General features: G+C 31.1%; 1 protein-coding gene across 1 annotated transcript in view; it reads right to left on the reverse strand.

Moving 5' to 3' along the window:
- Window positions 1–15,691, reverse strand: part of LOC143078879 (ATP-dependent DNA helicase Q4-like) — a 210,982-nt gene that overhangs the window by 156,645 nt on the left and 38,646 nt on the right. The window contains exons 11-12 of the mRNA XM_076253901.1: window positions 14,216–14,352; window positions 12,037–12,300 (exon numbers count right to left, since the gene is read on the reverse strand). Of these exons, the coding sequence (XP_076110016.1) occupies window positions 12,037–12,300; window positions 14,216–14,352 (401 nt within the window). The remainder of the gene's footprint in view (window positions 1–12,036; window positions 12,301–14,215; window positions 14,353–15,691) is intronic.

Here is a 15,691-nt window from a genome sequence, read left to right on the forward strand (position 1 = left end):
TATAACATTTGGTTCACATAATCTCCCTGCAAAATAAAACAAAATGTCATTTTAAAAAATAGGCATCCATCCAGTCGTTTTCAAATTAAATCAGTTTGAGTGATAAAAATCAGTCGAAAAATGCATCTTTTCCCGATATGTCACAGTTTGACGTCGCGAAAATAACATTTTATGTTAGCAACGTCATTACCTCCCCTGTAACTGTATTGTATGCCCTTAAGGGCAACTTCCATGTTTAAAGTTTTTCTGGCTCAAAAAATAAAATGCTTAAAATTGTCACTAAAACATAAAAAAAATAATTACCCTGTCACACAAGAAGAAATAGCTCTTTCATAACTTGAAATATGAAAACATCTTTAGTGTTCCAGCTAACTTTAAACTTTCAAATTGGAGGAATAAACTTTAGGGGAAACAAAAAATAGACCAATTCATGGACCAATTCATGAATGTCAAGAATGGTATACTTTTATTAAAATGTTGTTCAAAAAGAACATATGAATTACAAAAATAAAAAGTTTCAGCAAGGCTTCAGCTTAAAATTTATAAAAATGTCTGAAAGGTTGTCAAACTACAACAACAGATTTTTATGGTTTCTTTTTTTTACAATGAAGTCAATTATTAACAATCTCAACAGGATACATTCTTTTAATTTGGAAAGAAAATTAATGGAATCATTTTTTATTATCTAAATTCAATGCCTAATAAGTCTTACAATTTGTTTACTCACTCCAGTAATTCATAATCAAATGTATGGAAGTAATATAATCATTCTGCAAAGAACAAATTACAAGTTTTATTCCTATACTAGCGGAAGTAAATTAAATAAATTGCATACAAGCTGTGTAATGATATTGAAGATGATCTCCCACTCATATTTCAGATAAACAAATACAAAAAGAAAACAGTTAGTGGAGAGTTATCTCATTGGCAATCATAACATATCTCAATCCTCATTCAAAAATAAAAGTAAAGGACTTTAAGTACTTAAAAAGCTGTAGAGTTGGGACTTTTTCCTGTTTTTTTTATGGTAACTGGGATAAAGAAGTAGGGTCAACTTGGTCTTGATTAGCCGGACAGTAAAACCTTTGCTAAAGTGCAGCATCAGTTTGGCTGTTCTATATGTATACATTTATTTTGCAGTCATAACCAGTCAAAAAGCCAACATTAAATCAGATAACTTAGGTAGAGCTATTGCAACAATCTCTTTATTTTAAAGAAATGTGAAACAATAAGGCCAACCAACAACAGGTGAATAGTTTTCAATCAATTAAAATGAAGGACCACTAGAAACTGAAAGAAGATCTAAAAAAAAAACGTTGTAAAAACTCTTAGAGGGGTATGTAGGTGACAGAAATTTCTGTCCCTATCAAAATTACAATTGGTTTCTAGGGCCAGTGTAAATTTTTGAGCCTTCTTTACTGCTCTCCCAACTTGCAGAAACTACTATTTGTATAAATTATTAATAATTCTCATTCCTAAAAATGATTGAAATAATTGCCAATGGATGTTACTTACTTACTGCCCTTGTATGCCATTGGTGTGTAAGCCAGTAAAGAAGAGTTTCCACTTGATGTTATTAGCAAGCAAAAATCATTTAACCAACCAATCATGTAAAAGAATAAAACAAAAAAACAAAAAACATTCATCATTTTAACACAAATCAAGATGAATCCTATTGACCTGTGAAGTAATACCTATGCAGTTTGAACCTCAATTCAAAGGTCCACTCTCTTGCAAGATCATTTGTAGGACCTGGTTATAGATGTCTCATTGGCAATCACACAACATTTCTTTTTTTATACTATATTACAACCCATAGTAATCAAATTACAGAAACAGACATTGGTTTTATCCAGGAGAAAAGATTGTAAATATTTTTTTAAATGGTTTAGTTTTGTATTAATAAAGGTTAATATTTTGTGAAATTTCCTCTCATTATCTACTTTTTAATGTCAGAAATTTAAGGGTGATTTCAAGCAAATAATTATGCATAGGACAATTTAAAAAATTTTTACTTGCTTAAAAAAATCAATTACTCTTAATTTCAACAGTAAAAGAGCTTGTGTTCCATTATGAAAGTAAAGCAATTACCAAATCAAAGAAATTGACATCAATGATCATAGTTTATTGAACAAGGTAAACTTTAAAAAAATAAATAAACAACTTTTGTTTTCTAAATTTTTTTTTAACATTCACATTGTTCTCGTCTTTTTTCTAGTTCATTGTAATTGAATGAAAGCAACAAGGACAAATTTATCAACAAAAAGTCTATGAACTGAAATTTTGTCAAGGTTAAAATGTAACAAATTTGTTAACACTATTTTTTCAAGACATTGATTGCTAATTAATGAAATAATGTATATAAAAGATTGAAAAACAAGTCAGAGATATTTATTATCAGGGATTTCTTTTCTTATTTTATTCCTACCTTATTATTTGTCCATGCCATTTTTCAATATTTTAACATGAATACAAGGAGGAACTTTTGGAGATATGTTAACGAGACAATAATAAACAAAAGAAGTTTATAAACATTGTGTATGTACATCTAAGGTAACATAAACACAATTCTGAAAACAATCAAAAAATTGCCACAATCTTTTACAAAATCTCATGCCAATAAGAGGTGATCAATTGACACTTTTGCATGGCCATTTAACTTTTTTGTAGATCTTACTTTGCTGAACATTATTGCTGTTTACAGATTATATCTATCTATAATAATACTCAAGATAATAACAAAAAACTGAAAATTTCCTTAAAACTACCAGTTTAGAGGAAGCAATCCAACAATGGGTTGTTCGATTTGTCTGAAAATATCAGGGCTGATAGATCTTGACCAATTGAACAATTTTATTCAGTCAGATTTGCTCTTAAAGCTTTAGTTTTTGAGAAATAAGCCAAAAACTGCATTTGACCCCTATGTTCTATTTCTAGCCTTAGTGGCCATGTTTATCATTGGATCAAAAATTATAGGTACAATTTATTAACTTGATACCCTAAGGAACATTTAGTTAAAGTTTGAAGATATTTGGACCAGCAGTTTCAGAGGAGAAGATTTTTTAAATAGTTTATGATGACGACAGACGATGGACCACAACGGAAGACAAATGATGACAAGGGATGCCAAGTGATGACATAAGCCCACATGGGCCCTTTGGTCCAAGGTGAGCTAAAAAGTGATTTCTGATTTCAACACATGCAATTATGGAGAAAGACAAGACATTTGGCAATCTCTAAAAAGTATAAAAATTCTTAATAAATCTTGCCAAATTTTGTGCACTGTAGTGCTTCCATGACTGGACCAAAGGGCAAAGAAAGCCCTCAAACATTTGTGCACTGAAATTTTTTAATTAAATGATACTAATAATTATTACTTTGTATTTCCTTATGAAAAAACATTTAATTCTGTTTTTAATGTAGAAATCATATAAAAAAGATATTATTCTATTTGATAGGACACTTAGGTATAGGTATAAAACTTATCACAGATTGGTCTTATTACAAAACTTTATAATTACATTAGATGTATGTTTCATTATAATACTTTATTCTGATTGGCTTACTGCACATCACATGTTATTCCGTAAGCCGTTGCATTGCTCAATACAACTTTTCATTCATGAAAACACGTGGTCCAACAATAAAGTGCACAGGTGAATTAAATAAAAAAAATATGTAAAATTCGTGTTTTCATGATTATAGCTAAAAAATGTAATTATAAGTATTGAATGCTTCTTTTTGTAACTTTATAGGGTTGTAAAAGCTTTGACACCCCAATAAATTTACAAAAAGAAGCATTCAATTCTTAAATAAATAAAAAAAAAAATATATCATTCTATTTGATAGGACACTTATGATAGGACACTTAGGTATACATAGTATAGGTATAAAACTTATCATATACTTATTCTATTTGATAGGACATTGAGGTATACATATAAACCTTATCAGTGATTTGACTAACAAACAAGAGGCTCTCAAGAGCCTGAATCGCTCACCTGGTAAACAATGCCTTCGGCCATGTTTTTTGACGAAATAGAAAATAAAACACAAACTTTATTTTATACACCCTACTGATCATTCAAATGAAGTTTGGTTGAATTTGGTTGAGTAGTTTTAGAGGGGTCAATTGACAATTTTGGTCATATTAACTTATTTGTAGATCTTACTTTGCTGATCATTTTTGCTGTTTACAGTTTATCTTTATCTATAATAATATTCAAGATAATGACCAAAAACTGCAAAATTTCCTTAAAATTACCAATTAAGTGACAGCAACCCAACAATTGGTTGTTTGATTCATCTGAAAATTGCTGGGCTGATAGATCTTGACCTAATGAACATTTTTACCCCATGTCAGATTTGCTCTAAATGTTTCCGTTTTTGAGATATAAGCCAAAAACTGCATTTGACCCCTATGTTCTATTAAAAGTAAGGGCGGCCATGTTTTTTGACGGATCAAAAATCGAAGCACACACTTTGTGCAAGATAATCTAAGGAACTATCATGCTAAGTTTCATCCAAATCCATTCAGTAGTTTCAGAGGAGAAGATTTTTTAAAGTTAGCAAATATGATGAACAAATTGTGAAAAATTGTCATTAAAGGACATTTACCCCTTAAGGGGTCAATTGACAATTTTGGTCATATTAACCTATTTGTAGATCTTACTTTGCTGATCATTTTTGCTGTTTACAGTTTATCTTCATCTATAATAATATTCAAGATAATGACCAAAAACTGCAAAATTTCCTTAAAATTACCAATTAAGTGGCAGCAACCCAACAATGGTTTGTTTGATTCATCTGAAAATTTCTGGGGTGATAGATCTAGACGTAATGAACATTTTTACCCCTGTCAGATTTGCTCTAAATGCTTCCGTTTTTGAGATATAAGCCAAAAACTGCATTTGACCCCTATGTTCTATTTTAAGTAACGGCGGCCATGTTTTTTGACGGATCAAAAATCGAAGCACACACTTTGTGCAGGATAATCTAAGGAACAATCATTCTAAGTTTCATTCAAATCCATTCAGTAGTTTCAGAGGAGAAGATGTTTGAAAAATTGTTAACGACGACGACGACGACGGACGCCAAGTGATGAGAAAAGCTCACATGGCCTTTTAGGCCAGGTGAGCTAAAAAACTTCATAAAAAGAAAAATAGAAAAAAATAGTAAATTCAGCACTAAGGAAGAGTCAACATGGAAACCTCTGAAGGTTAATGACCAACATATATATATGTATACTGGCATTTAAAATCAAAGACTATTTTTTCTTATTCTAAGGGATTATGTATTCATATCAAATTTGTAAGGATTATTTTAAAATAGCTTTCACTATTATATATTTTTGTAGTTCTAAACATGTAAGTTTTAATCCTGTTAAAGAGGAGATTAGATTCTAGCAATCTTATAAAACCTTTTTAAGAACTGATAATGTAAACTAAGCAATTTATGTATTTTCCGACTTTCTAGCATGTCATCGTTTCCAAGATAATAAAAGAGCACAGCAAAAACATCTAATATCAATTTTCTGATTCAAAAGATACAGAGTAATCTATTTTCATGTTAATTAATGTATATATATATATATATTTCTTCATTCTCCAACAATAGCAAGACTAATTTGATTAAACCTAAACCCAACTAAAACAAATTCCCCAATGGTAGAATAAATTGACAGATTGACGTTACATCCTGAAGTCAAAGTATTATTTCATAATGAACTTTTTTTATTTCAAAAGAAAATCTGTCTCATCCCCAGACAACCTTTTGTACAAAACAAAAAAACTTTATCTCTACTCTAATGTTGTTGGCTATGCAGAATATGGACTGAAAAGATCAAAATATTAGAGAGAAAAAATTAGCATTTTACCTACATGAATGTCTTGAAAGATTGTATACAGATAATATTTCTATTAGTTTAAATATAGAATACTTCTGACAAACTAAAGGGTTGCACTTAATAACTTCAATACCAAATGTTTATTTGATACTTGTTTTATAAGTCTCTGATTTCACAATAATCAATTACAAAATAAAACCCTGTGAGTGTATTGGTAAATATGAATGCCACCATAACCGGCCCAACAATTTACAGAAAAGAGCGACAATTTACAGAAAAGAACAGAAAAGGACCAAAAAGAACTGAAAAGAACCGAAAAGAACCGCAAAAAAGAGGAAACATATATATTTATTATATAAAGTTAAAACAATGTTTATATACACAGATTTTTTTATATTGTTAACAATTCTTCGTAAGAATTAAAATGAATGCATAGGTCAAATTTAGATTGTGCATTTATAGGAATATGTGAACTTACAAAAAAGAAACAATATAACAGCTTGGTTTTTTAGTAATATTTTTTTAAAATATGTATGTTTAATTATCATTTATTGTTCATCAAGGATTTTAATCTTATCATTTAAATATTTGTTTATATAGATATAAGAAGGTGTGACAACTCTCCATCCAAGTCATAATTTGTATGGGGGTTTTTAGTGCGCAATAACAATTTTAAAGCTTACAATTTTTAGTGAAGTATTTTGTGCAATTTGGATTGTTTAGAAAAAGTGTCATATTTGTATGATGAGTTTACATGCCTTTTTTTTTAAGTCTGTTTGCATGATTCTAGTTATTAAATCAGTAGAAAAGATGAACATGTAGCTAGCAGACCAGGATTTATTTTCTTTTGTAAGGATATTAAACGCTTGTTGAAATTTCCAATTTTGAATTATTCACAAAGATGGACCTTTCACAGGTTGGGAACAGCACTTCAAATGAGGGGGACCTGTTTGTTGGTCATTGTGAAAAAAAGAATAGTACATTGTGCTTTAAATGATTTAATTGAATACAAAAGTTAGTGAAAAAATTACTATTTATTATCTTTATGGTAGTACTGCATCATTGATTTTTGTCAATCAGCCATGCTTTTATCCTTCAGCTGTGTAAGAACCTGCTTGCAGATGAAAATTCACATGCCATGTTAACAATTTTACAACTAGATAAAAACAACACAAGTTCAAAATCTAGCATGTTAGAATAATCTTCAGAGAAAATGTTTTTGTTTGGCTTATTAATTTGACCACGAGAAACATTGAATTTGATTGGCTGAACACGATTGTCTTACCTTGGGAACAAAATAAGGAACAATCATATTTTTGTGATGATTTTCACAAATTCATGTTTTAGAGGTTTTTTAACGATACCTTTAATATAAATATTTTTTAGTAAATGCAAGGACGTATTATAAAACGTCCTTGATCAGAGTAAAGAGAATGAACACAGGGCAAATGTACTATATGGGCGAAAGAACTCAGGACGAGCAGACCAAGGGCGAACATGTAAACAGGGCGAGTCGACCCAATACCAAATTCATGCATGCATACTACAAATATCTACATTAAAAACATCCAGTTACAAGTAAACAAATAACGTTCTTGTAGATGAGATGAAATCTAATAATTTACTATAATAAAAGGGTATATATTTACGATAGTGATTGTTTGTTAATCCTAATTTACAAATTAAATGATTCAGATGCTTAATCATGTGCAAAAATCGGTGTCCAGAATCGGAAGTTGTTATGAAATTGTAATACACAGAAACGGATGCGGCATACGGATGTGGTAACAGTTCAATGATTTTACAGCCTGCACCATAGGCCAGAAGACTTGAAGTCTTCTTCCACCAAAAACTAGAAACAAGAAACGCTTATGAAACACAAACCACATCAACAAATGAAAACCATGCACTTAGGACAGGTGAAAATAAATGCAGCGGGTTTATACGTTTTAATAAGCATATTACATGTTTTCATAATACGCAGTAAAAATAAATGAAAAAGCAAATATTCTCGTACTTTAATTGTTTATCCTAACATTTATAACAAGAATGTGTCCAAAGTACACGGATGCCCCACTCACACTATCATTTTCCATGTTCAATGGACCATGAAATTGGATAAAAAATATAATTAGGCATTAAAATTAGAAAGATAATATCATAGGGAACATGTGTACTAAGTATCAAGTTGATTGGACTTCAACTTCATCAAAAACTACCTTGACCAAAAACTTTAACCTGAAACATGCACTTTCATTTTCTATGTTCAGTGGACCGTGAAATTGGGGTCAAAAGTTTAATTTGGCTTTAAAATTAGAAAGATCATATCATAAGGAACATGTGTACTAAGTTTCAAGTTGATTGGACTTCAACTTCATCAAAAACTACCTTGACCAAAAACTTTAACCTGAAAAACTTTAACCTGAAACATGCACTTTCATTTTCTATGTTCAGTGGACCGTGAAATTGGTTCAAGTTGATTGGACTTCAACTTCATCAAAAACTACCTTGACCAAAAACTTTAACCTGAAAAACTTTAACCTGAAACATGCACTTTCATTTTCTATGTTCAGTGGACCGTGAAAATGGGGTTAAATCTCTAATTTGGAATTAAAATTAGAAAGATCATATCATACAGAACATATATACTAAGTTTCAAGTTGATTAGACTTCAACTTCATCAAAAACTACCTCGACCAAAAACTTTAACCTGAAGCGGGACAGACGGACGAACGGACGAATGAACAGACGGACGAACGGACGCACAGACCAGAAAACATAATGCCCATAAATGGGGCATAAAAATATTTCGTTTGTTTATATCAAGCTACTCCACTCTTAGGCAACAGTCATACAAGAAGAGAGTAACATGAGTAGGAAAAGCATCTCCTTCATTTGAGATCAACTTCAATGCCGCTGTCACGGAATTTGAAGGCAAATGCCCTGGTTTTTCTGTCCATGGCAATTCAAAGAATGGAAACGAATTTCGTTCTTACTCCAGCACTGTTATTTGAAGAAATGGGAGAACTTGTAAAGACCATGCGTCCAAAAAATGCATACAATAAATTGCTAATCATTTGTAGTGACGAAGCAACCCGGCCTTCAGCACTAAGACAGATTCGTGACAAAAAATACCACGATAAGAAAAAAGAAATTCGGAATATAACTGGCGTAACAGTAACAGGAAACCGTGGAAATATGGCAGATAACATACAAACTCAGTATAGAAAATATGATGCAGAATGGACACAGTTTAATTAAGCATGTAGCTCATTCTGGAGGTAAAACACTGTGCGTTATCCTATATACAGAAGAAATGACGAAGGGTGTTGTGAATTTGTGCTGCAGTGGACAAACTCTTTTGGGTTTCAACAAAACATTTAACAATTGTGACATTCATGTAACACCATCTGTTTTCAAACAACTTTCTGTCAAGAAGGTTGAAACAGGAGAACCGTCTTTGTTTGTCCGACCCATGTTTTTACACAACTGTTCACATTTTGATACTAATAGTATTTTTCTTCCTTATTTCCATGATTACAAATAAAATTGATTTCCTTTTCGGTTCTTTTCTGTAAATCGTCACTCTTTTCTGTAAGTTGTTGAACCCACCATAACAGAGTAAATGAGATAGACATGAAGTGCCCTATTCCACCACACAAGTATGACATCATCAACAAAAGGTACTTGTTTATTGTTGAAGACTGAATGTTGCCCTCTCGGTGTTTATCTTTTATTAGTATCTTTGGGTTCCTGTTTCCTCAATCTATCATTAACAAATCTTATTATATTATAGTACAATACACAAAAATTAGATGAAATAAATAGGCACCATAAGAAATAGGTGCAAATTTCATTTTAAAAGACATAATTCTTTCATATTCAAATTTACTGATTCATGAAATAACTACAACTTTTAAATTGAGGCTTGATAAAACTGTGAAGGAAACTGTTGTTTTTTTAATGAAATACTAATACTGTCCATTCATTTATTTTGGGGGTACCAATTTTCGTGGATTGAGGAAAAGGAGAAGGTTCACGAAGGGTTAAAATTGGCCCTAAATTTTTGAAGTTTTTAAAATGGGGCCAATAAATTACAAGTTTTGCATAGAAATACTTGTGATAATACTATCAATACAAAAACATATTTTATTGGCAGCTTCATTTAAAATTTATGAAGCTATGACCCCTGAAGTATACATTATTTGTATTTTACGTCAATTTTGGTAAATTTTTTCCACAATTTTAATTGTTTTTGGAATAATTAACCTTGGCCTCCATCCACGATCTGAAAAGTCTTTTTATTGATAAATTCTATATCAAAATTGAAATCTTTTGGCTACAAAACATTTTGGATCGTAGGTGGCGGCCAATGTTTTCCTAAAGCTTTTAGGTCTGAAAATTGCACTAAATCACCATATTTTAACAAAATGTCCAAAATGGGCCTACTTTGGAGAATATTATGTACTTTTTTGAAAAGAACTGATTTATTTAGCATTAAGTCTTTTGAAATAGACCCATTTACGAATCAAATCGTGACCTTTTTGGTGTTTAATGAAATAGTTGATATTTAAGGCCATATTGTGCCATTAGTGAAAATTGTCCTTTGCATATTAAAGGTTTTGGCAAAACTTGCATACATTCCTTTACAACATTTGTGTTTCATTGAACATTCAAATTCGTGGTTCCCCTATACCAAAGAAATCCACAAAAATTGGTACCCAACAAATAATAATGAATCCATAGTACACTGTTTTTTTCCCCATGAAATCAACAAAAGGCATCAGAATATCCTAAAACAATACAAATTACATTCATATAAACCTATAAATTGTTCTCTTTTTAAGCAAAAAATATTACCAGTATCAGAAAAAAAAATTGTACCAGTCAGTGTTAAGGAAGCTGGCTTGTCATGTTTTGATTTTTTTGTCAGATTTTCGGAATCCTCTGGTTTTATCCATTTGAATGCCTTGAAAAAATTTCCCCGGTGACCCCATTTTTCTTTTTGAAAATCTTTTACATGTATAATGATAAGCCATCTGTAAAAGTCTTATAAAATTTTAATTACTTTTCAACAGTTTTTGAGAACTTCAACTTGTCAATGATAAAGCTATGAAAAGTCAAGAGAGAATTTTTTCCCCCCAAAATTTCAATGGCTCATATCTCGAAAACAAGCACGGTGACCTATATATATTTTTTTTGCTCTTTGGATTCCTTTAACAATTCCCTGTCAATATAAACTAGTGCTTTGAAAAGTTAATTACTTTGAAATTGAGAAGCGAACTCCCTTAAACATTGCGGGTAAATTGACGAATAAATTTCACCATAGATCCTTGTAGCTATGTAACTTCTTACGTAAAATTCAGTAATTAATCAAGTGCTAAACTTTTAATAAAGTCAATAAATAACAGTAAATAGAAAAGAAATATTTAATCAATGTCATTCAAATATCCTCTAGATACCAGATATAAACTTTGTAATTTACAATATTCTCCTCGGAAAACTGTCAATAGCCTGACCAGGATTGGAAAAAGTGTCATATTTATTCATTTTGGTTTATAAGGTACGAATGTAATTAAATCTATAAACATCAAGTTCATTCCACTAATGAAAATTCTCTAAATGTACTGATGTGATTTTGTTAATCAGACATATGTATGAAAAGATGTAAGTTTCCCTTATGGTCAAAGGTTTGAGGTCAAAAAATCATGTGCTATTGACCAGGACATTCTAAATAAACTAGAAAAATATGTTTTTTATAAGAAACAACCTATTAAATAAAAAAAGAATATTTCTATACCACTAAATATTTAGCTATGCGACATTAACCATACAAGAAAACTCATATTGCAAACCAAGTCAAATGAAATACATGATATTTGGAATTTTTCTGTACGTCTAATTTTTGTGGTTAACATTTTTCCATGTAATTTATATATAGAAACACAACCACAAAACAGATTTAACAGCCTGATTTAAGGTCTAGATCTGAACCACAAACAAAACTTGACAATAAAATTATCTGATATTATATATACATATCAACTGTCACATACCTGAACCTACAACAAACATACTTATGATCAGCAAATTTTATTTTGTACTTAAACTTTATTTAGTAACAAATATAATCCAGAGTTACTGAGTATATATTTTTTTCCACTAAAAAACTAACTTAATTCTAGTTTTACCTTTGTTAATCTGAGATAGGATGGCCTAAAGTTGTGTGACCACTCTGACAGACAATGGGCTTCATCAATACAGACAAATGATATGGGAGGAAGATTGGCAGCAGATGTTAAGGCAGACATTGTTCCTCCAGCTATAGCCTCAGGTGATACTAACAGGAAGTGGACATTGCCTTCCTTTACAGACTCCATTACAGACTCCCGTTGGGCCTTGGTCATGTTGGTATGGAGACAAGCCCCTTTCACTCCTGGGGGTAGACCAGTGATCTGAAAATAACAGGAATGGTTATTTTAATATTTTTATCATACTTAACTTAATTATAATCAATTATACTTTCAAATTCATAATGAAACTAACAATCTTTTAAAAACTGCAAATTTACATGCAAGAAAAAGTTATAAATGCAGAAAACTTTGACAATATTCTTATAGCAACTATAAGAAGATGTAATGTGATTAATAACCAGAATTGCATGGTTTTTTTTGTAAACTAGTCTAAAAAAATATAATTCAGATTAAAAATTTAACAATACATACATGACATATTAGTTTTCTCAATATTAAATTGTTTCATATTTTCATGTAGGGTCTTTTATAAATAGGTGACGACGCATATTGTATTTCCTATCTCTAAGATTTTTGTGTACACGTTCATTGTATAATTGTAAGCTGATTGCAGAACAAAGTGGATAATATCACTTTCTTGTTACCAAAGATGTTGAATATTTATATTCTATCTATACAAAGATATATTTTATCTACCTTGAAGAATAAGAGTAAATAGCCATGTTATTTGGTTGTGACTTATTAAGTATCCATCTCCATATAATACAATGTAGAGAGAATGATCGGCTATTGTAACTCTAATTGCAAAGTTTCTTAACAAATCTTGTTTAGAGTTCAGCTTTTAGGTCGATTTCTTCTTACACTTCTTAATTGTAAATTTATTAACAAAATAAAATTATCCCTTACTTGTATTTTTTTTATGTTATTACTGATGCTTTATTTTCACCTTTTCAAATGAAATTTTGGATGGTAGATTAGCATAAGTGAAGCAAACATGTTTTAAATGACACACACTGAAATCTTCAAATCAAATACATCACGTTTGTTTAACAATTAAATATTTTGTGCTAAATCTAATTACTAACAGCTCAATCTTAATTGAATTCAAATTTGTTTGGTTGTATTCTATAACTTGTTTTAAACAAGAGTGTACAGGCTGAAATGTCTTCTCAGCTTTAACTCATCATGATTGAGTTCATGTTGAAGGTCTGTAATGTGAAGGCTTTATTACAGTTGTAACATATACTAAACATTATCAATGCTCCATGGAAATGAGATGATGAAAATAGACATGTACCTATTATATGGTATTTACCTAAACCATTTACAGAAGTTGTATTGCCTGTAATATCTGAGAAATAGTCAAAACCACAAAAATTTAATATTGAACAAAAACTAAAAAAAATCAGGTAAAAATAATATGAGCCCGGACAGACAAACATGTACACCTTCAAATCATTCCAAAACCAAATATAATTTACCTACTTAATTAAATGTCTGCTAAATTAACAAAATTACAAACAAGAATATGTCCCAAGTACACGATGCCCCACTCGCACTATCATTTTCTGTGTTCAGTGGACCGTGAAATTAGGGTAAAACTCTAATTTGGCATTAAAATTAGACAGATCATATCATAGGGAACCTGTGTACTAAGTTTCAAGTTGATTGGACATCAACTTCATCAAAAACTACCTTGACCAAACACTTTAACCTGAAGCGGGACGAACGGACGGAAGAACAGACAGACCCACAGACCAGAAAACATAATGCCCTTTCAATTTAGAAGTCTCTAGGTAAAACCAGGGCATTTATAAACAAGAACCTGTCCAGAGTACATGGACACCCCACTCCCCTTATCATTTTCTATGTTCAGTGGACCATGACATTGGGGTAAAAACTCTTATTTGGAATTAAAATTAGAAAGATCATATCATATGGAACATGTGAACTTAGTTTCAAGTTGGTTTGACTTCAACTTCATCAAAAGTAACCTTGACCCAAAACTTTAACATGATGTGGGACAGACAGACGAACAAACCAAAGGACGACTAAACCGACAAAAAAATAGGAAAACATAATGCCCTTAGGTGAGGCAAAATAAATGAATACATACCTGATCTTCCATTAAAGACACAAGTGGTGAGATAACAAGGGTAAAACATGTAGATTTCTCAGCATACAGAACAGCTGGCAGCTGATACGTCAATGATTTACCTCCCCCTGTTGATAATATCACCATTGTAGATTTACCTGAAACAAAAGTTAAATACATTTGTATATTCATCTGTAGTGATAGGTTAAATCTTGTTGTCACCATTGTGGATTAACATGAAACAATTGTTAAAAAAATACAGCGGAATCATCAAAAGTCAAAGTTCAAGATCAACCCAACGAAACTGTTCAGCTCATCTTTGTGCCACATTTGAAAGAATGTCTGTTTCCCCTCCCCTAGGTCTACTCTTTGTAAACAGACCAGAAAGGCAGGTTAATTTTTATTTTTTTAACTGGGTGTCATTGCATGATAACATATAAAACTAGAGGCTCTAAAGAGCCTGTGTCGCTCACCTTGGTCTATGTGAATATTATAAACAAAGGAAGCAGATGGATTCATGACAAAATTGTGTTTTGGTGATGGTGATGTGTTTGTACATCTTACTTTACTGAACATTCTTGCTGCTTACATTAATCTCTATTTATAATGAACTTGGCCCAGTAGTTTCAGTGGAAAATGTTAGTAAAAATTTACAAATTTTATGAAAATTGTTAAAAATTGACTATAAAGGACAATAACTCCTTAGGGGGTCAATTGACCATTTCGGTCAAGTTGACTTATTTGTAGATCTTCCTTTGCTGAACATTATTGCTGTTGACAGTTTATCTCTATCTATCATAATATTCAAGATAATAACCAAAAACAGCAAAATTTCCTTAAAATTACCAATTCAGGTGCAGCAACCCAACAACGGGTTGTCCGATTCATCTGAAAATTTCAGGGCAGATAGATCTTGACATGATAAACAATTAATTTTAAACCATGTCAGATTTGCTTTTAATGCTTTGTTTTTTGAGTTATAAGCCAAAAACTGCATTTTACCCCTATGTTCTATTTTTAGCCATGGCGGCCATCTTGGTTGGATGGCCGGTGTCATATGGTATTTTGAACCCCATGGTAAATTGACCCCGGGGTCAAAATACCGCTATGGTAAATTGAACCCCCCCATGGTAAATTGAACCCCCCCTGTATGGAAAATTGAACCCCCATGGTAAATTGAACCCCCCTGTTTTTTTCATCCTAGATGAATATTAGAACATTTTACATTATTCTAAAGCTTATCATAGATTAAAAAATCATTCATACAAGAAGGGAAGGTACATTTTCCATGCTTAATTAAAAGAAATATCTTTGCTTGGTATAAGTGCTCTGAAGTCTTTACCAACAAAATGTCATTCAAAATACTTATTGACACATTATAACTAGACCATATGTAGCTTGAATGCTTTAATTATTTGTAATTATAACATATGTATATATAGATATAAGGGTAGTTTTGATTTTCCATGGTAAAAAAGGGGGAGGGGGTCAAAATAC

This window comes from Mytilus galloprovincialis, chromosome 6 (assembly GCF_965363235.1).
Source record: "Mytilus galloprovincialis chromosome 6, xbMytGall1.hap1.1, whole genome shotgun sequence".
Taxonomy (NCBI): Eukaryota; Metazoa; Mollusca; class Bivalvia; order Mytilida; family Mytilidae; genus Mytilus; species Mytilus galloprovincialis.